The sequence below is a fragment of the Impatiens glandulifera genome, chromosome 6, assembly GCF_907164915.1.
Source record: "Impatiens glandulifera chromosome 6, dImpGla2.1, whole genome shotgun sequence".
NCBI classification, from domain to species: Eukaryota; Viridiplantae; Streptophyta; class Magnoliopsida; order Ericales; family Balsaminaceae; genus Impatiens; species Impatiens glandulifera.
The window spans coordinates 49,851,328-49,871,605 of record NC_061867.1 but is presented as its reverse complement, the minus strand read 5'-3'; the positions used below and the strand labels follow the sequence as shown (position 1 = coordinate 49,871,605).

Sequence of the window (20,278 nt, the reverse complement as noted above, 5' to 3'; positions counted from 1 at the left end):
TATTGTTGTGCTTAATTAAACTAATTACATCATATATTTTTAAATATATATATAAGTAATAATAATAAAGACTTGGTTGGTACAAATTTTGTATCAAAAGATATTTATTTGAATTTCTAATAAATTATAGCTAGATCATATCTAATATTAAACTATTTAACTTTTTTTTTTCAGGGTAATATTGTAATACATTACATAACATTTTGATATTCCGGTTATATATAACCCGAAAATCATGTAATGATCTATTAGATTTTTGTTTTAGATGTTTATTCTTCTAATTAAGTTCTATCAAGACTTAATATTCTTGAAATCTAATAGATTTTTCTACCATTTTCTTGTCTAGCTATCACCCCAAATCTAGTCACATTCATTTAATTTTCCCTTGATCTAAAAAATAAAAACCCATTAAATATAGGTGAAGAAGAATCAAGAATCAAGAATGGAGAATTTGGATCGATATTGTACACTATTTCTTCCCAATCAGCCAACAGATGAAGAATGGAGAAATATTGTAAAGGCAACAAATGGTGGAATTGTGATAACTGGAACTGCTTTAGGGGGACAAATGGGAACAACTATTGGTCAAATTGACTTTGGAGAATCTCAAGATTCATACTTATTTCGTGTTTCTCTTCCTGGAATCCAAAATGATAATAGTAAGTTTTCTCGATTACAAGAAACATTTGAATTCTGAATTTTCGATAAATTTATTAAGTATCACCCAATCCTTCATGTTCATTTGCCATTTCACTTGGGTCCGTTCCGTTTTTGAGCAAATCACGTTTAGTGATTCTTAAAAGACCAAATCTCACACGTTTTGATTTTCACTTTTAAGTAGAGTTCATGGTTATGGGATAATACTAGTTTATTATATTTGTAAAAATATTAATATATTTCAAATGTTTTTCATTATTATCTTTTATCTAATCAAAACTTGAACCCATAATATTTAGATATTAGTTGTTTTTCTCTGAGTTTTCAATTTTCATAAAGCTTACAGATTTGTTTTTGGGTTTTGAAGAATTTTTTTATATTCAATTATAGTAATTTATTTGGTTGTTTTGATGAAAATATGATTGGTAATAAAATAATGGATTATTTGAAATTTTGAATTGATAAAACTTGTTAGGAAGAAGATTTAAGTCTCCTTCACATATAATTTTGTTCTAGTTTTTAAATTTATTTTCTTCTTGTATCCTCTCTTCTAGCCTAACGGCAACAAAATGTGGATATTAATCCTAAATTTTAGGGTTCGTGTTCATCAGGCGGCAAGTTCTGCGCCTGGTTAAATGATTAAATATGTTTGCGGGCTACGTATTTAATCCGTTATCACATTTTTTTTCTTTCTTGTTTGGTTTGTTGCTTTTCATTATTATTTTTGTTGGTTTACTTTAATAGTGTTTGACAGACTATTATGAAGGCTATATAGAGTTTGTATTAATTTGATATTATATAAATAAATTGTATTGTTTTAGTAAAGCTTATTCATTGTGAAAGCATGAATTATTTGATATTAATTTAAATAACTCAACTGCATTCTTTTCCAAAATATTTCCATTCTTAAAATGTTAGAATTTGTGTTAATAAGGTATTGAAAAATCAAAATGTTACAAGTTTGATTTACACTAAAAAAACCTTTTGAATAGAGGTCGAAGTTGTAACTATAGAGTGTTATACTTAGTTCTTCATTACAAATAAAATAAAATTTAACAAATCACAACCAATGTCACAAATGACCATGTTACCTTATATTTATTAATCAACACATTCCTTATTTGATATTATTATTGAAATGTTAAAATATATGTTAATAAAGTTATTATAAATTGGATTTTAATAATACAAACAATGTATATAATAAGTCTTGAACAATATCACAAATGATCATAACCGTTTATTTATTAAACATCACAACTATAGAGATAAATTGAATTGGTTAATTGTCATTAAATCTAATATCTTGATCCTCTTTTTTGTGTGGACAGATCATTTGATTTGCAAAATATCATGTGATGGCAGCGTGGCGATAACGGGATTTACGATTGGAGGCGAAGAAACAGTTATTAGGAATGGAATAGTATTTTATATGCAGACACAAAACTTTTGTCCAACCGGGGATTTCTCCATCGAATTTAAGCTTCCGGGAAGGATCAACACTTCTCACGGTTTTGCTTACTATAGTCCTGATGGAATCCTCGAGGTAATCGTCTTGAAAGATAGTGAAATTATTTTCTTGTAAGAAATTGCAAAATCATTTTCATCGTTGAAAACATGTTTATGTTTTTCTTTTGTGTTTTATATACTATGAAATTTTGATTATTTGTCTTAATCCCCATCGGACGAGTGAACAATTTTTATATTATTGGATCGAAAAAATGATTTAGCTATGTTTGTTTTGATGGATTTATCGGTTAAGGTTTATGCTCGATTTAATTTATTTTATAAAGTTAGTGTGGAAAACATATATGCCATGATACAATGTTTTGATTTGGGCAAACTCTCTTTTTATTTTTGTAACATTGTGAAAATGTACAAAGGTTATTAACCTATTTGAAAACTAATTTTAGTCCAATCTATTTGATTAACCCTCTCATTTGAAAATTATAATTTAAAATTGAAAGTAATTTTCTTCTGTATAAAATTATAATGTGTTAAAATGGTGTTTACACCATCTTCATTATTTTTTAATATGCATAAATCATTTAAATAAAAATAAAAACAAAAAAATATTTCATTAAAATAAAACACATTATATAATTTCAAACAAATTGATATCATTTCAAACTAAGGCAAATAAATCTTTCCAAATCACAAACTATAGACATCTTCACTACAACACTAAATTGGAGTCAATTTTAAAACTTGCAAGATTTTTCATCTTCAAAGGTGGATAAAATAATGAAAACTCGGAGTATTATTGCGCTTTTACCATTAAACTATACGAGCATTTAACTAAAAATAATTCCAAAAATACCCCTTAAATATTCATTTAATTACCAAAATATATACTTCAAGGGTAATTTTGTAAACATAACAACCCGATTTTCATGTTATATATAACCCGAAAACCTTCGCTTCGGCAATAAAAACCCTAGTATTTTCCTCTCTTTCGATTTTAGCCGCCTCTCCGATATATTTCGTCTTCTAGGTTCAATCGAGACTAATATTCTTGAAATCGAATATATTTTTCTACAATTTTTTCTTCTATCACCCGAAATCTAGCTTGTCACATTCATTTAATTTTCCGTCTATCTAAAAACCTATTACATACAAAATTCACCCGAAAGAACGAAATAGAATGAACAATTTCGATCAAGCTGGTATCACAGTTCTTCCTAATCAGGCAACACAGGAAGAATTGGGAAATATTGAAAGGGAAACAAATGGTGGAATTGTGTTAACTGGAACTGCTTCAATGGGACAAATGGGAACAACTGTTGGTCACGTTGACTTTGGAGAATCTGAAGATTCATACTTATTCTCTGTTTCTCTTCCTGGGGTTCCAAAGGGTAAGTTTTCTCTATATCAAATATGGATTCCATTGAAAATATTGACTTTTTTCAGCATTTGAATTTAAATTTGGATACTATTTTAAAATGTTATTAATTTTATCTCTGTTTATAAGTGTGATACCAAATTGTTATTTTTCTTCTAATAATTGACTTGTAATCATTTTCTTCTTTTTCCTGCCTTGTACCTTATTTGCTGCCATCATTTCAATTTTGATTCATCTAATAAATAACCAAATAAGTGATCATTTCAAATATATTGAATTTAGATTTGTCCATTTAAGAAGTGATTCTTCTACTTCTAGTTCAGATTTTATGGGTCTTGAAAAGGTGAGAGTATTTGACAATTTCATTGTTAACTTTTTCAAAAATAAAGTATTTTTCATGATACACCGGATTATTGGCAATTCTCATAATACCAATATTGTCAAAATCGAGTTTAATTGATGTGTTATGAATAAATAACTCCAAGTTTTCTTAGAATTCTCACAACCCATATGTATTTACATAATTTAAAAGTGAGACAATCAACTCAATTTCAACATTACTTCTAGATATAACTTTTCCAAGTCACAAAATTATCCTCAAACATAAATGTAATACACTAAAGTGGATCTTCTGTCAATTATGTCTCCAACCCAATTTCCCTTATTTAGAATCATTAACCCTTTCTTAGACAGGATCTTCTATTGCGAAAATCACTTGTTTCTCAGTTCTTTCTCACATGAGAGGGTAAAATTGGATTTTTTTTTTTTTATGAAAAGACTGTTTCACTCCCTGTGAGAAGGAACATGGGAAACAAGTGATTTTAACAACAGATCCTTGGAACTTTCTTAGGGTGCCTTCAACATGAACTTAAAAATGATTATTCGTGGATGGACTAACTACACTTTCTAAAAGTCAATATCCAGTTGAGACACAACCCAATTGTTGGTATCTCTTTATCAACTAAGATATCAATATTTTTAGATCCAATCTTATTATATGAATCCAAAGGAATATCAGTTGGTTTACAACCAATCATTCATTTTTCGGTCAATAAGTCTAAACAATATTTTGGTTGGGACATGAAAATACATTTAAATAATTGAGTGATTTCTATGTCAATGAAAAACTATGGATGTCCAAGATTTGTGTATCTCGTCGATACTTTTTGAAGTGAAAAAATCACGCCTCATCATCACCGTCAATACTTTTTAAAGTGAAAAAATCATGCCTCATCATCACCTATAATAATAATATCATCAACATTTATAATGAGGTTTGTTATTCTTATCAAAGAATTCAACATGGTGTAATCGATTTATTAAATAGTGTTAAAATTATTAGTGTAACATTCACCATATTAAATATTACGAGAGATTATAATGGTTAATTACATTATTTTCTTAGTTTTTATTTAATCAAATATGAGTGAAACAGTATAATTCTCGTATTAAATAATAAGATTTTTCAGTTATTTTCTAACTAACCATTCTCTCTTAAACTCTCTTCAATATATTCTGACTCAAATTCCTGAAATTTGTTTTTAAAAGACTAAAAATAAGACTACATAATGTTGAGAGGTATTATTTTCAAACAAAATCTTATTATTTTCACTATCAAGAGGTTTTAATAAGGAGTGGATTGTGTGAATTGAGGTAGAACCCACATGTTAGACTATTGACCTATTCTTTATTTCATATTATTATTAAAAGTTGTCATATTCTCCAAATTTTAATAATACAAACAATATACATATATAACAAGTATTGAATAATGTGACATATGATTGTAACCAAGTTGAATTGGTTGTAACTAATTACATGAGCTATTCTTTATTTATTGTCATTAAATCTAACAAGATGGAACCAATTTTTTTCCTTGGACAGATAGTTTAGTTTGCGATTTTAAAGTCAATGGCGACGTGTCGATAACGGGATCTACTACTGCAGGTGAGGAAACAGTTATCAGAAACGGAATGACATTTCAAATGCAGACACAAAACTTTTGTCCAACCGGGCCTTTCTCGATCTCGTTTAAGCTTCCTGGCCCGATCAACATCGATATACTTTATGGTCACTTTGGTTCTAATGGAATTCTCGAGTGTATCGTCATGAAATCATGAAAAAGAAGGTAAGTCAAGATATCGCCGGTTGATTCGATGTTTTCGTTCTAATTCAATTTCGATAGAAAGAAATTGCAATTTCATCTATACAATATTGTTTAGCTTGAAAATGAATTTGTTTAACTTATTGCAATTTCTTTTCTTTTAAATTTCTATACATTATGAAATCTTGACTTGTATTTCTTAGTCCCTGAGATTCGAAGGGTAGACTTTATTCGTACCATTGACATGAAATGTTGGTTTTGTTCGATTAATTGGTTTATGGTAAATTGTGTTTAATCTAGTACATTGTTTTTGTTACTTCAAAGAAAATTTCTATTTTATTTTCATTTTGAAAAAGTAACAAAGTTTAATGAATCTATTTGATAAAATTGAAGTTAATTTTCTTAGTTGTCCTAGATGATTTTTTTTTTTTTGTAACTTGTTCTATAGAATAAAATGATTTTTCTCAATCCGAAAAAGAAAGACTTAGTACGGGAATGAAAAATTTTCGATCTTTATTTCCTTTTTTTTTTTTTTAATCTTTGAAAAAAATATTCACATTTACCAGCATAAAAATGATCTTTTGGAGTGGGAAAATAAAAGATGACCTATTATAAATTTTGAAACTGAAAATTTTCCAATAATTCAAAACGACGATAAGGGTATTTCCGCCCTGAATATTCTAAAACAATCTACTTTTTTTTCTTCGTTTTTTTAGTTCCAAACATCTGGGATTACGAGTAAGCTACGCTGCTGCTGCTGCAGATCGTCGTCTATATTCCTCTGGCAAACGATAACCAGACATGACTATTTTATCAGCTAACATCTTTCCAGTTTTGGGCATCACATGCCAATGAAGGGTCAAATTGTAATCCTTTCCTCGGAGATTGCTTCCCTGTAGAGAAAATAACACGACGAAAATCAATTTCTAAAATATTTAACTGAAAATTTGAAAGCAATCAATGATGAGTGATCGATCCTTGCCTGATCACTGAACCGATACTTGTTTGTCGTGTGAATTGAGAATTTGGCATGTTCTTTCGACGGTATTATACCATCCCATAAAGAGATCTGTTATTCACCAACAAAATCAAAACTTAATGATCAAGAACCCTGTACATTATTTGATTTGAATACAGATCATACAATGTCTATAGATTTGTCCATTTTAGAAAAGTTTATGCATATATAAGTTCATTTATCCTATATTTTAATTTGATTTGTTAGATGATGTAAAAGGACATCGATAGTTCATTCGATTTAACGCTAATCACCCCAGTAATAAACCCGAAAAAAAAGGGGGATCCTGAAGCACATGATAAGATTTCGCCTTAAAACAATCAGATATATATATATATATATATATATAGCAAGAAAACTGAGAAAAATATTCTACCTGATTCCATGAATTTTTCGCGGTTTCATATTCTGCAGCTAAGAAAACAAAAACCTGCCCAAAATCAATCATATCAAATTCCCATAAAGCTTTAGAAACAGAATCCATTGAAATGCAAAAACGAGAAGAAACTACTTTAAATAAGAACAATGTACAAATCTCTCCTCATTCAGATCACAAATTCTTATACAAGTTCCTGTTCTTGTAATTTCCTTCACATCCTTTTGATGCGTTTTACTCTCAAGGAATATTGTATGATAACCATGTCAACAACCACATGAACAAAACAAGTGCAATCAAGTTTCCCAATGACAAATCGTCGTTCAAAATGCATCAAATTTGCCACATTCACGTGTTCTCTGATTATCTAAAAATATGCATAGTGCTTATATAGCTCTAATATATTTTTTTTAAAACAGTTTAACACAATTTCATTAAGAAGCCCCAAAAAGTGAGAAAGTCAATAATCAAAACTAAACAAACCCTAGTTTTGAATGTAAGATAACAAACAAACGATTCAAAAGTTTCTGAACAGTAGCAGTCAAACCACGTTACAAACACGTATTACAATGAACAAAGACTATAATCTATCCAGTCCAACATGTGTTGTAATATAGCTCTAATATTATAATAGAGAAATTGTTCTTTATACCAAGAGAACAAGAATGTCTGAACTCTGAATCCAAAAATACAAATGAAAAAACAAAGAGATTATTCATAAATATATAACCTGTTTTGTATTCCAAGTAAACAAGGATTCCAAGTTTGCTGTAACATTCAATGTCATGCTAACCTGCAGAATTGTAATTCAACAAGATCCAAGAAACTGAATCAAATAGTACTCGAAACTATAAGATCAAAGAGATCGAGAACAAAACGATACCTCGTCGTCTCCCTTGGTTGATTTCTGGAACCAATAAATGTCCTTGACCTAAAAAACACACAAATTGATTAAACAAACGGAGATCTAGAAAGGTAGAGATGAAAGATCAGAGAAAAGTACCTGAACATCGGCAGATGGAGAGGGAGTATTGAGATTATCGGAGAGAGAAGTCATGGTGCATATCAATGCAAGAACAGTGACGGCGAAAGTTAACAAGGCGTTTGCTCTGAATCCAAACGAATGCATCTTTTTCTTTCTATAGATTCTTCTACTCTAATTCAGTTTACCTTTGATTCGCCTCCGATCGCTTTATCGATTCTTCTTCTTCTTCGATGGTCCCGACTGAAGCAACCGTAAGAACTAAGCAAACTGATAGTCACAGACGGGTATGGATATTTTATTTGGGTCGGGTCGGATTGTCTCATAATATATAATGTCCATTTTAATTTGTTTATTTGGTATATATTAAAATCAAAATGGTAAAAGAAAATAAAAATTGTTTGTTCATTATTTTTAAAAAAAAAATCATATATTTTGCACAGAAAAAAAAATAGAATTACAATTAGGTTTTATTTTAATAATTTTTATAAATAATAATAATTGTATGAAGTTAAAAAAAAACTTATTCCATAAATATGGATACTAACTTGATATGGAGTTTATGATTTATTAATTTAATAAAAATTTACTAAAATCATAACATTATAAAAATATAATGATCCAAAAAATTATTTTTAATTAATAAACTTGTGAAGAGGTGATAAATTATAAATCTTTTTAAGAAAGCTTTACTCATTTTATAATATTTTATAAGAGTTTATATTTACGGTAATTTTTCGATGTCAAACATCATAATCTCCTCACAATCTCCTGAACTTATACTCTTTAGTTAAGAACTTTAGAAGTGATACACATGTCATTTTGTTTTCACGGAATTCAAGAGCTCCTCCCATGTGATATTGTGCTCCTACCATCAGATCGGCTCTGATACCACATGTAACGCCACGTACCCGGATATTTTTACCTCCCAACAAATCAATAGAACAACACTGTCCTAGTTCAAAAACTACTCATAAAAATATGAGTAATCTATTAATCTTATTTTTATATTGAATTCATATTAATTGTGATTTCTCGATATGAACATCAAAATGTCCGATCTTTTAAATTTAAAAATATAATTTTTTTTGAGCAATGATAAAGAACATTAATTTGGTGTCCTAAATGGTATAAAAAATGACGTGTCCAACACGTTAGTAACTTAAAAAATACAAATAAAAATTCTCCTACTAAAATTTAAGTCCTATCAAATATTTTCATCTCACTCTGCTTCTACATTTGAAGATAACTTATATAATTAATTAAATAATTGATGATGCATAATGATTTTTGGATAGAGTAAGATTATAGCCTGGGTAGCAAATGGTCCATCATTAAATATGATATAAAGGGAGAGAGGGATTTTGAAAGAAGAGTGGAATGGCCCAACATTAAAAATATATAATAAATTAATAATAAAACCTAGTGGCCCACGTATATAATTAATTCCTAAATAAAAAATATTTACATGTATATAACTAGTTCCTAGCTAAAATATATTTACACTCTAAGTCTTACCTTATTAGTCGGTCCTAATTAAAAAAAATGGAATTCATCCTCTTAAAGATTCATATAATTTATAATTTTTAGACTTAGAATAAAATATTTGGACGACTGTTTAAATTAAAATTCATTCTCTCGTACTAGGTCATCTTAAATTAAAATTTATTCTCTTTTCATATTTATATAATTTTTAAGACGGTTTATATCTGTTATTTTATTGGTATTTTTAGTCTTATAACTATTTGTGTTTATGTGAATTGTTATTATAATCTTCATGTTCCGATGATAATAATTTTCTTATTATTTGATAATATATATATATATATATAAATAAATTCTTAAAATCTTGAAATTCAACGACATTTTTCATTTTAAATTCGGAGAAGAGAAAAAAATAATATTCTATCTTTTTACACAAAATTTGATAATCTTTTATTATTCGAGTCAATTGATACAAAACAGTATTTTTTGATAAAAATTTAGAATCTCTTTTTAAATATCAAAATGTTGAGTATGATGAAAGCACCCTTCTAGAAATTAATAATATGCGAGGTCAAAAATATGATAATACTAGCATAATGTGATTATTTTTTAAAGATTGCCCTTATGCGTTTTATTTGCATTGTTTTGTTCATCGACTCTCGCTAGTATTAGTTGTAGCTATTGAAAAAAAAATCTCAATATGGTTTTTTTTTCAAATCTAATGACTATTTTCAATTTTATTACATCTTTAAAACGCAATGCCGAGTTACAGTTAGCTCAAGCTAGTTAAACTGTTAATTATATGAAGATATGAACGTAAAATATGAAGAGAAGTCAATCATATTGGTATTTTGTGCCCAACAGGAACTTAGTTTCAATAATAAAAGTACGTGTAATTATGTTTTATTATTGTGTTATATTGATTTTTATATAAAAAAAAAATAATTAGCCTGAGTAGATTCAAAATTCTGGCTCCGCCCTTGCCCGACAATATTGATGATACCAAATTTCTATTATTTATCGTTATTCTTTTCTTTTATCATATTTGTAAAAAATATTAATTCTCTCTTTTTAATTGTTCACAACTCTTCTCGCACATCACACATTCTTTAAGATATCCAAACCGTCGAATACGGTTTGCAGGTGTATATCTCGAAAAAAGTATTTATTTAAAAAAAAATACTTATTTAAAAAAATACTTATAAATTGATAAACAAATACATAAACTTACGTTGTTCTATTTTTTTAAGAATAAATACAAAATTTGTTTTTTTAATTTTCTCACCACACATTGTTTAAAAAAATATTTAGATAGTCCAAAACGTTTGTAAATGACTATTTCATCTAAAACGCGGTAAAACAATTTAAAAAACAAAAAGATACATCATAATAAGATGACAAACAATTTTGTCTATTTGAAAAAAAAAAATCACTGTGATTATTTGATATCATATGACACAATTTAAATTCAAAGTTTATTAATAAAACGACTCAAGTTCATAATAAATGGGCAAACAATAACTAAGTACATTCTTAATAATAAAAGATAAGATTGAAAACCTACTCAAAAATATGTCAAGGCCTCCTTATAAATTATTTAACATATAGTCAATACAAAATTAGTTTAAAACCACAATTTCTATTAAAAATGTCATATTAAATATTGGAAATCAATTTCAGCATTAAAGTGAAAATAATTGAGTTACACAAAAATGGGTCTTTGTATTTGTATATTGCATCATGTGACTCAAAGTTTGAAAATGACAAAATTTCAGTCCATTATTGGAAAAGTACATATTAAGATAGGTGATAGGTCAGCTTCATAAGGACCTCACAACCCAGTTTTCATAAAAAACAAACAAAATTCTGACACCTCACATGGGTGGGGAAATAGAACTGGTTTATTGGCATAATAATAATTATTATTATTTTCTTTAAATATATTATGTTGTTTGGTTAGTTTTTGCAATCATTTACTAGGAGAAGGTCATATTAATTCATTATTATCTTTTTTTTATATAAAAACAAATGTTATAATAGGTCAATTAATCTGATTTTTTTGGAAAACATTTGAAAAAAAAATGAATTATTTATGTTAAATTATTAATACATTTTAAAATGTTCTAAAAAAGGTTTACAATTTTCATTGATAATTTAATATTAAAGCAAATTAATAATAAGATTTTAATCTAAATAGTCCACTTTAAACTACTCCTATTTTTTTTTTTTAATTTAAAAAATAACAAAAAAATACATAAAAATTCAAATAGAATGTTTATTGAATTTTTTGTGTTCCTAGTAATATTTTCAGAATAGCTTATAAGTTTTATTTGAAAATAGTGTTATATTGAATTTTAAGAATCATTTTATAATATAAAACTTGTATTCATAATAGATATAATTCAAATAATCATCTAAAGAAAAATATGGTGTAGATATGTATTGAGAAACGTAAATTATCATATTTTTAAAATAAGTCTATTATTATTTATGTGTAGAGATGTTTTTATTTAAAATAAATAAATAAATGACACATTTTTTTAAATATCTAATAACAAACAATTAAATGAATCAATAATAAACAACCACATTTTGAATTCCTTACAAAAAATTCAAAGAATTTTAAAGAACAACTATTATCTATCTATATATATATATAATAATGCTTAATTTTTAAAGTGTCTGAATTGCCGGATCGAGAGATGTGGTTAATTTGGATATATGTGAGAGTAAATGGATACTTGGGTCGGATTGTGAGATGACCGCCCATAAACTTAAAACAGTTAAAAATAAAATTAAAAATGCTATAGGTATGATTCAAACTTGCAACCTAACAAAACAAGTACAACATTTTAACCAACTAGATTAATAACACTTTATATTTTAAATTCAACCCAAAATTTGATAAACGCGTGACATTTTAACAATATAAGTTCAACTTTTTAACTAACTAATATATATATATATATATAATGATGCTTAATTTTTAAAGTGTTCGGATTGTCGGGTCGAGAGCTGTGGTTAATTTGGATATATGTGAGAGTAAATTAATACTTGGGTCGGATTGTGAGATGACCGCCCATAAACTTAAAACAGTTAAAAATAATTAAAAATGCTATAGGTATGATTCGAACTTGCAACCTAACAAAACAAGTACAATATTTTAACCAACTAGATTAATAACACTTCATATTTTAAATTCAACCCAAAATTTGATAAACGCGTGACATTTTAACAATATAAGTTCAACTTTTTAACTAACTAATCTATATATATATATATATATATAATGATGCTTAATTTTTAAAGTGTTCGGATTGTCGGGTCGAGAGCTGTGGTTAATTTGGATATATGTGAGAGTAAATTGATACTTGGGTCGGATTGTGGGTTGACCCGCCCATAAAATTTTTACCGTAATATTTTTTTCACAGTTTTTTATATTTTTACTCGTGCAAATGCACGGAATACATGCTAGTTTTACTAATTCTCGTGTAAATAAATCATTCATTAAACAAAAATAATTCTAAAATATCTTTTAATTTTCTTTTTAAATTATTATTATATAATAATATATAATACTAAAAAAAACCTTTTTTCAAAATCTACCAAAAACACAAATAAAATAAATTACATGCCAAGTCAAGATTCATATGTCACATAGATGAAAAGTCAAAACTCGAACAATCGGTTTGCCTAAGCAATAAGGAAGAAGTAAATCCTAATCTTGAATTAGCCAAATCAAATTGCAACAAATTATCCTCTAATTGAAGCCCTCCAATCACAATTGAAGTAGTCGCTTTCACCCCACCATCTATAAAACCGAGGCACACAATATCATTATCCATTTGTACCATTGAATTTGTCGCAAAGATTCTCCAAAACACGGAGTAATCATCTTGGAACACAAGATCAATAATGGGTATTCCCCCATTAGCCTCCCTCGTACCAAAACATACACCAAATGGTTCAATCGGCGGCACCAATGTCAAATTTGAAGCCAAACCCTCCTCAATAAAAACCTTAGCAAGAGAATTAAATATAGAGCTTTCCATAATTGAATAAGGATGAATAGTACTAAACCTTGTCCCTCCATTTCCTTGCTTGTCAATAGATAACAATGATGAGTTAAAATGCAATTTATTTTTACCATTTACCCATATAGATTTAATAATAACATAGTAATCATATGACTTCCTAAACATGGTAACATTGCTTCTACTCTTAGGCCTAACAATGTTAACAAGAGGAATATATGTAAGCAACTTTGAGACATCAATACCGGGCGAAAAAACATAAGGCTCATCTCCAAAGAACATAACTCCATAACCTTCTCTTGACTCCCGAGGGAGACAAATGGCGAATTTCGGGGCGAAATTGAAGGAACCCGCGAGCTGTTTTGGCAACCCGAATTGGCTAGACCCGAGTCCAACTAGGCCTATAGGAAGAGTTTTTGTGGATGAATATAAGAAAGGAAAGTTTGGGATGTTTACAATTGATGTTGGTTTTAGTCCATTTGATGCATGGAGTGTTAAAACATCAAGAGTTAGCTCTCCTTGAGTGTTATTGTTGGGATAAAGAATGCAGCTGTTGTTTTTATTGCATAAGGTTTTGGTTTGACTGAAATGGGCAAGTGAGCATAAGAGGGAATGACAATGGGCAGAATGGAGAGTTAAAGAAGAAGATAAGGTTTGGTCATAGCTTAGCCATAAGAAGGGTCCGGCAAGGTCTATGGTTACAGTTATGGGGTTGGGAGGAGTTCCAAGGCTGAGATTTGTGGTGTATTGAAGAGAAGGGAAGTTTTTTGAGATGGGAAGGATAAGTGATGAAGGTGCTGTTTGGGATGAGGTGAAACAGAGGATCAGAAGGAGAGAGAGAACTTGGACATGATGGGATTCCATGTTTTGGAGCTGAAAATGGCAGATGGTTCCTACCAAATGTTCATTTATAATTAGATTTATTTGGAAATGGAGATACCCATTTGAAAATCTTGATCAGGCACACATATTATAAGAAAACTTATTGGTTGTTTATCAAATTAGGAGTTTTTTTTTTTCAAATGAGGACATATTATGTTTCTCATTCCATAGTGAATTTGGTTTAGATATTTTGTTTGAGATGATTGTGTGGATTAGTTAAATGAATTTGAGATGCTTTAAAGTTTAAGGGCATTTGTTTTATTTTATAATTATGGATAACAATCTAGGATACTCATAAACAACTACCCTACATAGATCCACCATGATAATATAATTATGGATAACAATCCAGGATACTCATTAACAACTACCCTACATAGATCCACACTGGTAATAGGCTAATAGCAGTATTGGATACATATCGGGTGGGCATCGAGTACCCACAAAAACTAAGCTCAAAACTAAGGTACTAAACAGGAAAACAAAAACCCAAAACAGGTGCAAGAATAAAAAAACAGGCAAACAAAAAAAGACACAAATTCAAAGAGACTGGGGCAAACATAGATAAACTTTGTTTAACTCAAAGATTGTCTAAAATAAGAGATTAAAAAACTTCCCAATTGAATGAACTAATCCATATAATACTACTAGCAAAACAAAATATACATGGGTTTGTTTTACAGCATTTCATCCAATCAGATAAACAAAACACTCCTCAACTGAGAAACATGATATATTGAATTTCAGTCAAGAAGACTTATCAAGATCACACATCTACCATGCCTAACATTCAAGGAAAATCAACATGAAGGGAAGGAAAGACATTTCAGTATATTAAAACAATAACAACATAAAAAAACACCTAACTACACAAGGGTAGAAGTGAAAAACCTAACAATACCCATAATAATTATTACTAAGGTAACTTTTCACATGATACTACAACTGTTGGTGTTCTCGTCGTTGAAGTACTGAGTGAAATGATTGTCCATCGCATGTGGAGGTGTTGGTGGTGGCCCATAATTCATTGGCCTTCCATACATCATATTGTTATTATTATACGCTCCATTCGCGTAAGCCTGCTGCTGCTGCTGCTGCGCCTGTTGCTGCTGCCTCTGATTCATCATCATCGCCATGTATTGTTGCTGTTGGTTATTATAAGGATTGTAGGTTTGAGCCATTCCTGGTATCATCCCCTCTGTTGATTGGAAATTACCCATTCGCCCCTGAGGGTAATTCCCCATTTGACCCTGAGGGTAATTTCCCATTTGACCCTGAGGGTGATTTCCCATTTGACCCTGAGGGTGATTTCCCATCTGACCCATGTTTTTAGTACCCATTTGTCCTGGGTGTCCTGTCGGGTAATTTCCCATCTGACCCATGTTTTTAGTACCCATTTGACCCGGGTGTCCTGTCTGATAATTTCCCATCTGACCCATTTGACCTGCCGGGTAATTTCCCATCTGACCCATTTGTCCAGGCGGGTAATTACCCATCTGACCCGGATTTCTGGCAACATTTGCTCCAAGTTGACTGACATCAATGTCTTGGAGCTTATGTTGCATGTTATTCATGGCATGACCCCCACCACCACCTCCACCTTTCTGTCCTTTCACAGTCCAATTGTTAGAATTGTTATTTCCACCACCATTATTATTACCACCCTTCACCTTTCCTTGTCCGTTTTTACCACCATTTTTGACCATTTCTAATATATCCCCACTTTTCTTACCATTGTTCTTTCCACCGCTCTGTTTTTGGTTCTGAAATTCATCTCCCCCTTTTTTCCCTTCTCCTTTCTTGTTTCCACCTTCTGATTTTCCTTCCTTCTTACTCTTCTTCTCTTCTTTTTTTGAACCCAATCGGTTTAGTATAGGGATGCTACTAAGACTGAATCCCTTCTTTCCTCCAGAGCTCTTGCTATGACCATGGCCATGACCATGACCATCATGATGATCGTCATCAGATTCATCAAATGACTCATCATCGTCGTAGTCACTTTCATAGTCACTTTCATCATCATCATGATCAGGTGATTGGAATTTGACAGATTTCGGATCCTTGGAGGGCATCATCTTCATGTCTTTGAATTGATGAGGAAACTTGAAATCCGCAGCCATACCTCCTTTTCCGTTCATCATCTGGTGGAAGTTGATCATATCCCGTTCATCTCCACCCTTTTTCTGAGGTTTAAGGTTTCCTTTTCCACCTTTTCCACTCTCTGCAACTGACATATGGATGTTCTTCATTTGGTTGTTTAGATTGTTCATGTTCATGTTCATGCCTTTTGGAAAACCCCATAGCTCAACTTGCTTATCTGTCTTCTTGGAAAGCTTATCTATCAATTTAGCTTGATCCACTTCTCCTATTACAGTCACCTTTCCATGTTCCAGATCTATCTTACAAGACTCAACCCCTGCTCCCAAAAAGGATAAAATTGATTAACCAAATCGATAGTCTACCCAAAAACAAAATCACCTTGGATGTAAACTCATATACTCATAAACCCAACATAGATCAGTAAGTTGTTTACATGTAAGTTTTAGGAACCATCTACTAAAGATTCACACTTTACAGTCAAGCATGTTCACAAACAGTAGATAGACAATGTATATCTGAACTAACTAACCTTTAGTTTTCTTCAATATGCTCCTAATCTTTGAAGCACATCCTTCACACTGACACTGCGTATTCACTCTAAGAACAGTCTGCATCTGAAAGAAAACAACAACCAAACCAATGAAGATAAATACTACATTCGTTCTTAAAGAAATTGAAAGAAGAAACAAAGATAAACCCATACCTGAGGCTGCTGCTGCTGCTGCATCTTCATGAAATCTTCTTTCACCATTCCCTTCTTTCCGCGAGATTTGGGTGCAGAATGCATTGACATCTTGAAGATATTTTGTTGGGTTATTCTTAAATCTCAAGCTTGTGGGCTCTGTTGAACCAAAAAGGTTGAGTTTTTTTCTCAACCCAAATCTAAAACAGGTCTAGAGAGAAAGTGAAAGAGATTGCTTTTGTCGAATGCTCTCTTTATTTTGCTTATGATGAAGGGGAGCCTTCTCTTATGTCTGTGAGCAAAGATAGAGAGAGACCGACATTACCAGAAGAGAGAGAGAGAGAGAGAGGAACTTTACCTATTTTCAAAGGGAAAGTAGGTCTTGTTTCACATCAATTCAAAAAAATAAAATAATTGGAATTTTTAAAATTATATTTTTTTTATTTTTTTATTTTATATAAAGTTGTCTTAATTAAATTAAAATAATATAATATCAAATCTTAAATTATTTTATTTTATATTTTTTTATATAAAATTTAAAACTCAATTCATTAATTAAAATATTAAAATATTTTTATTTTAAAAAAAGTTATTATATATTAATATTTTTTAAGATTTTAAAAATACTTTTATACTAAAAAAGTTTATTTGAATATATTTAATAAAGTCATTCCTAACAAATCTACTTTAAAAGAATTGAAGGAGATTTGATTTTTTGAATTTTGAAATATAAGGAACTTAGATATTTTGAATTTAAAAGGAACTTTAAAGACTTGTTTGTTTTAGATTTTTTGTTTTAGGAAAAGTGGTTTCTAAAAGTGGATTTTAGTATTGATATATATATATTTAAATATATATTGAGATAATTGTGTTATTGAGATTTATATTAAAATAAATAAAATCCAGAATTAAAATTAGCATTATTTGATCAAATAGTTTAGAGCTTGTATGATATGGGATTATCACATTATTGATAATTTCTTAATCAAATAATACAGTTCATAATCAAAAGATTAACTCTTATAATAATTTATAATATTAAAAAAATAATATTTTAATCAATGTCTTTGTATTTCTTGCTGAAATTTTTGTCTAAGGGAGATTTATTTTCTAATCAATTTCCTTTTTTTTTATCTGGATATATATATATATATATATATATATATATATATATATATATATATATATATATATATATATATATATATATATATATATATATATATATATATATATATATATATATCATTTAATTTTGATTTAAGCTTAATTTTTAAATGTAACTATACATAAATAAAAACATAAAAATGTATCTATTATTTGGGATTTTAGTAAATAATCATTTCTATCGAATAACTCAAATTGTATAATTTATTTATATTATCCTCTCAAGAAATACAATTGGTTGTGGGTGAACATTTTATATGTAATTTATTCAGTCTAAGATATATTATTGTTTAACTTTTTAATATCATTTTTCAAAAACTCAGTGCATTAAAAAGTTGACTAAAACTATGAATATTACAATGATAAATGGTAAAAGTAGAAAAAATATACATTAAAATTTTATTAAAAAATACATTATCTATATTTAAAATCTCCAATAAGGTCTCAATCAAATAAAATCTGCTAAATAATTGAAAATCTTAATAAAATATCAGACAAATAACTTTAATATTAAATAATTTGTTTGTTTAATAGTTAGTTTTATAGTTAGAGTTCGTTTAATTATTTAGATTTATTATGTACATTAATTTAAATATAATAAATTTAACTAAAATATTAAAGGTCTGAGATTCGATTTTTATTAAAAACATCTTAAATTGAAATCAGATAATATTATACTACTTTTTAAAATAAAAAATTCTGATTTTTTATAAAATTTATAGAACTCTAAAATAACCGATTCATACAAGTTTGTTAGAGCATCTCCAACCCATGACCTGTGCCCGCATCGGACAGCGTGGAAAAGGGCAGGTCATTGGTTTTTTGCATTTTTTGCATTGTAGATAAAAGGAAAAAGAGGGCAGTGCCCTCTATGCCGGTCATGCCCTCTTCTGACTTTTTCATGATTGGATAATATAATATATTATATAATATAGGAATATTAGTTATATATTTAATTATAATATTTTTTTCTACTATTTTTAAGTAACATTATAATAACATTAAATAAATATATATTTTAAAGTTTACTATAAAATAGGAATATTAATTATATATTAAATTATAATAATATTAATTATATATTAAATTATAATAATATTTTATATTTTATTATAATATAAAAATATTAGTTATATATTATCAAATTTTCCTATAATATAGTAATATTAGTTATATATTCTCAAATTTATTCAGTAATGTTTTTAACAATTTTTCCTATAGGACTCTTATATATTTAATTAATAAATATATATTTTAAATAAATTAATATTTTTTTTATTAATTATATTAACACGTTTTAAAGTTTAAATTCTTAAATTTTTCTATAATATAGGAATATTAGTTATAATAGTATAAATTAGTTATTTATTTAAAACACCTTTAAATTATTTAGATAAGAGAGCGGGCAGAAGTATTGGAGTGTTTTGCCCAAGTTCAATATGTGCCCGCTTTATGCTGAGGTGGAACATTAATTTGACAAAATAAGAGGGCAGAGGTCATTTGCGCTGCTGATGCTCTTAACAAAAAAAAATGTTAAAATTTCTTGTATAATGGAGGTGATAAATGAAGGAGGTGACAAGTTGGCAAAGTGATAAATAATAATAAAATAATTTACAATAAAAAAATAAATATTAAAATATGGTCTTTCGCTTTCCAATAATTACTCACCACTTGTGAAGTTAGCAACTCCCATTCTCACTACGCACTCCTCACTCTATTAAAAAATTAATAAAGTTTTTTATAATTCTTATTTAATTTTGAATGATTAGTCTATCTTACATTTATGAGTTATCACCCTTTAATTACACTTTTTCAGTCAAAATTAATTTTTTTTCCTAATAAACAACTCTTTCTCCTCACACTAATATGGTAAATTTGTGAGAGAAGAAAGGGACGTGGGGAAGAAGACATTATAGAAAGAAAAAAAAAAAAAAAAAAAAAAAAAACGG

General features: G+C 28.6%; 3 protein-coding genes across 3 annotated transcripts; all 3 read right to left on the bottom strand.

Annotated features, from left to right (window-relative positions):
* Positions 1–6,188: 6,188 nt before the first annotated feature.
* LOC124941808 (signal peptidase complex subunit 3B-like) lies at positions 6,189–8,217 on the bottom strand. The gene is made up of 6 exons (XM_047482160.1): positions 8,001–8,217; positions 7,881–7,928; positions 7,728–7,790; positions 6,998–7,051; positions 6,586–6,672; positions 6,189–6,496 (listed from the first exon to the last, which is right to left on the bottom strand). The coding sequence occupies exons 1-6, from the start codon at positions 8,124–8,126 to the stop codon at positions 6,347–6,349; spliced, it is 528 nt and encodes a 175-aa protein (XP_047338116.1). The 5' UTR covers positions 8,127–8,217; the 3' UTR covers positions 6,189–6,346.
* A 4,826-nt stretch (positions 8,218–13,043) lies between these two features.
* On the bottom strand, positions 13,044–14,432 carry LOC124942429 (probable aspartic proteinase GIP2). The gene has a single exon (XM_047482938.1). It carries the CDS (start codon positions 14,360–14,362, stop codon positions 13,118–13,120), a length of 1,245 nt encoding a protein of 414 aa, XP_047338894.1. The 5' UTR covers positions 14,363–14,432; the 3' UTR covers positions 13,044–13,117.
* A 668-nt stretch (positions 14,433–15,100) lies between these two features.
* LOC124942115 (heavy metal-associated isoprenylated plant protein 34-like) lies at positions 15,101–17,483 on the bottom strand. Its single transcript, XM_047482540.1, has 3 exons — positions 17,184–17,483; positions 17,010–17,094; positions 15,101–16,796 (listed from the first exon to the last, which is right to left on the bottom strand). The coding sequence occupies exons 1-3, from the start codon at positions 17,271–17,273 to the stop codon at positions 15,310–15,312; spliced, it is 1,662 nt and encodes a 553-aa protein (XP_047338496.1). The 5' UTR covers positions 17,274–17,483; the 3' UTR covers positions 15,101–15,309.
* Positions 17,484–20,278: the final 2,795 nt, after the last annotated feature.

Coding starts and splice junctions, on each gene's coding strand:
- LOC124942429 (XM_047482938.1), bottom strand. CDS start 14,362: ATGGAATCCCATCATGTCCAAGTTCTCTCTCTCCTTCTGATCCTCTGT.
- LOC124941808 (XM_047482160.1), bottom strand. CDS start 8,126: ATGCATTCGTTTGGATTCAGAGCAAACGCCTTGTTAACTTTCGCCGTC. Junction 6,673..6,997: donor CGAAAAATTCATGGAATCAG/GTAGAATATTTT, acceptor GGTGAATAACAG/ATCTCTTTATGGGATGGTAT. Junction 6,497..6,585: donor AGTATCGGTTCAGTGATCAG/GCAAGGATCGAT, acceptor TTTTCTCTACAG/GGAAGCAATCTCCGAGGAAA.
- LOC124942115 (XM_047482540.1), bottom strand. CDS start 17,273: ATGTCAATGCATTCTGCACCCAAATCTCGCGGAAAGAAGGGAATGGTG. Junction 17,095..17,183: donor AGCAGCAGCAGCAGCCTCAG/GTATGGGTTTAT, acceptor GTTTTCTTTCAG/ATGCAGACTGTTCTTAGAGT. Junction 16,797..17,009: donor CATATTGAAGAAAACTAAAG/GTTAGTTAGTTC, acceptor TTTTGGGAGCAG/GGGTTGAGTCTTGTAAGATA.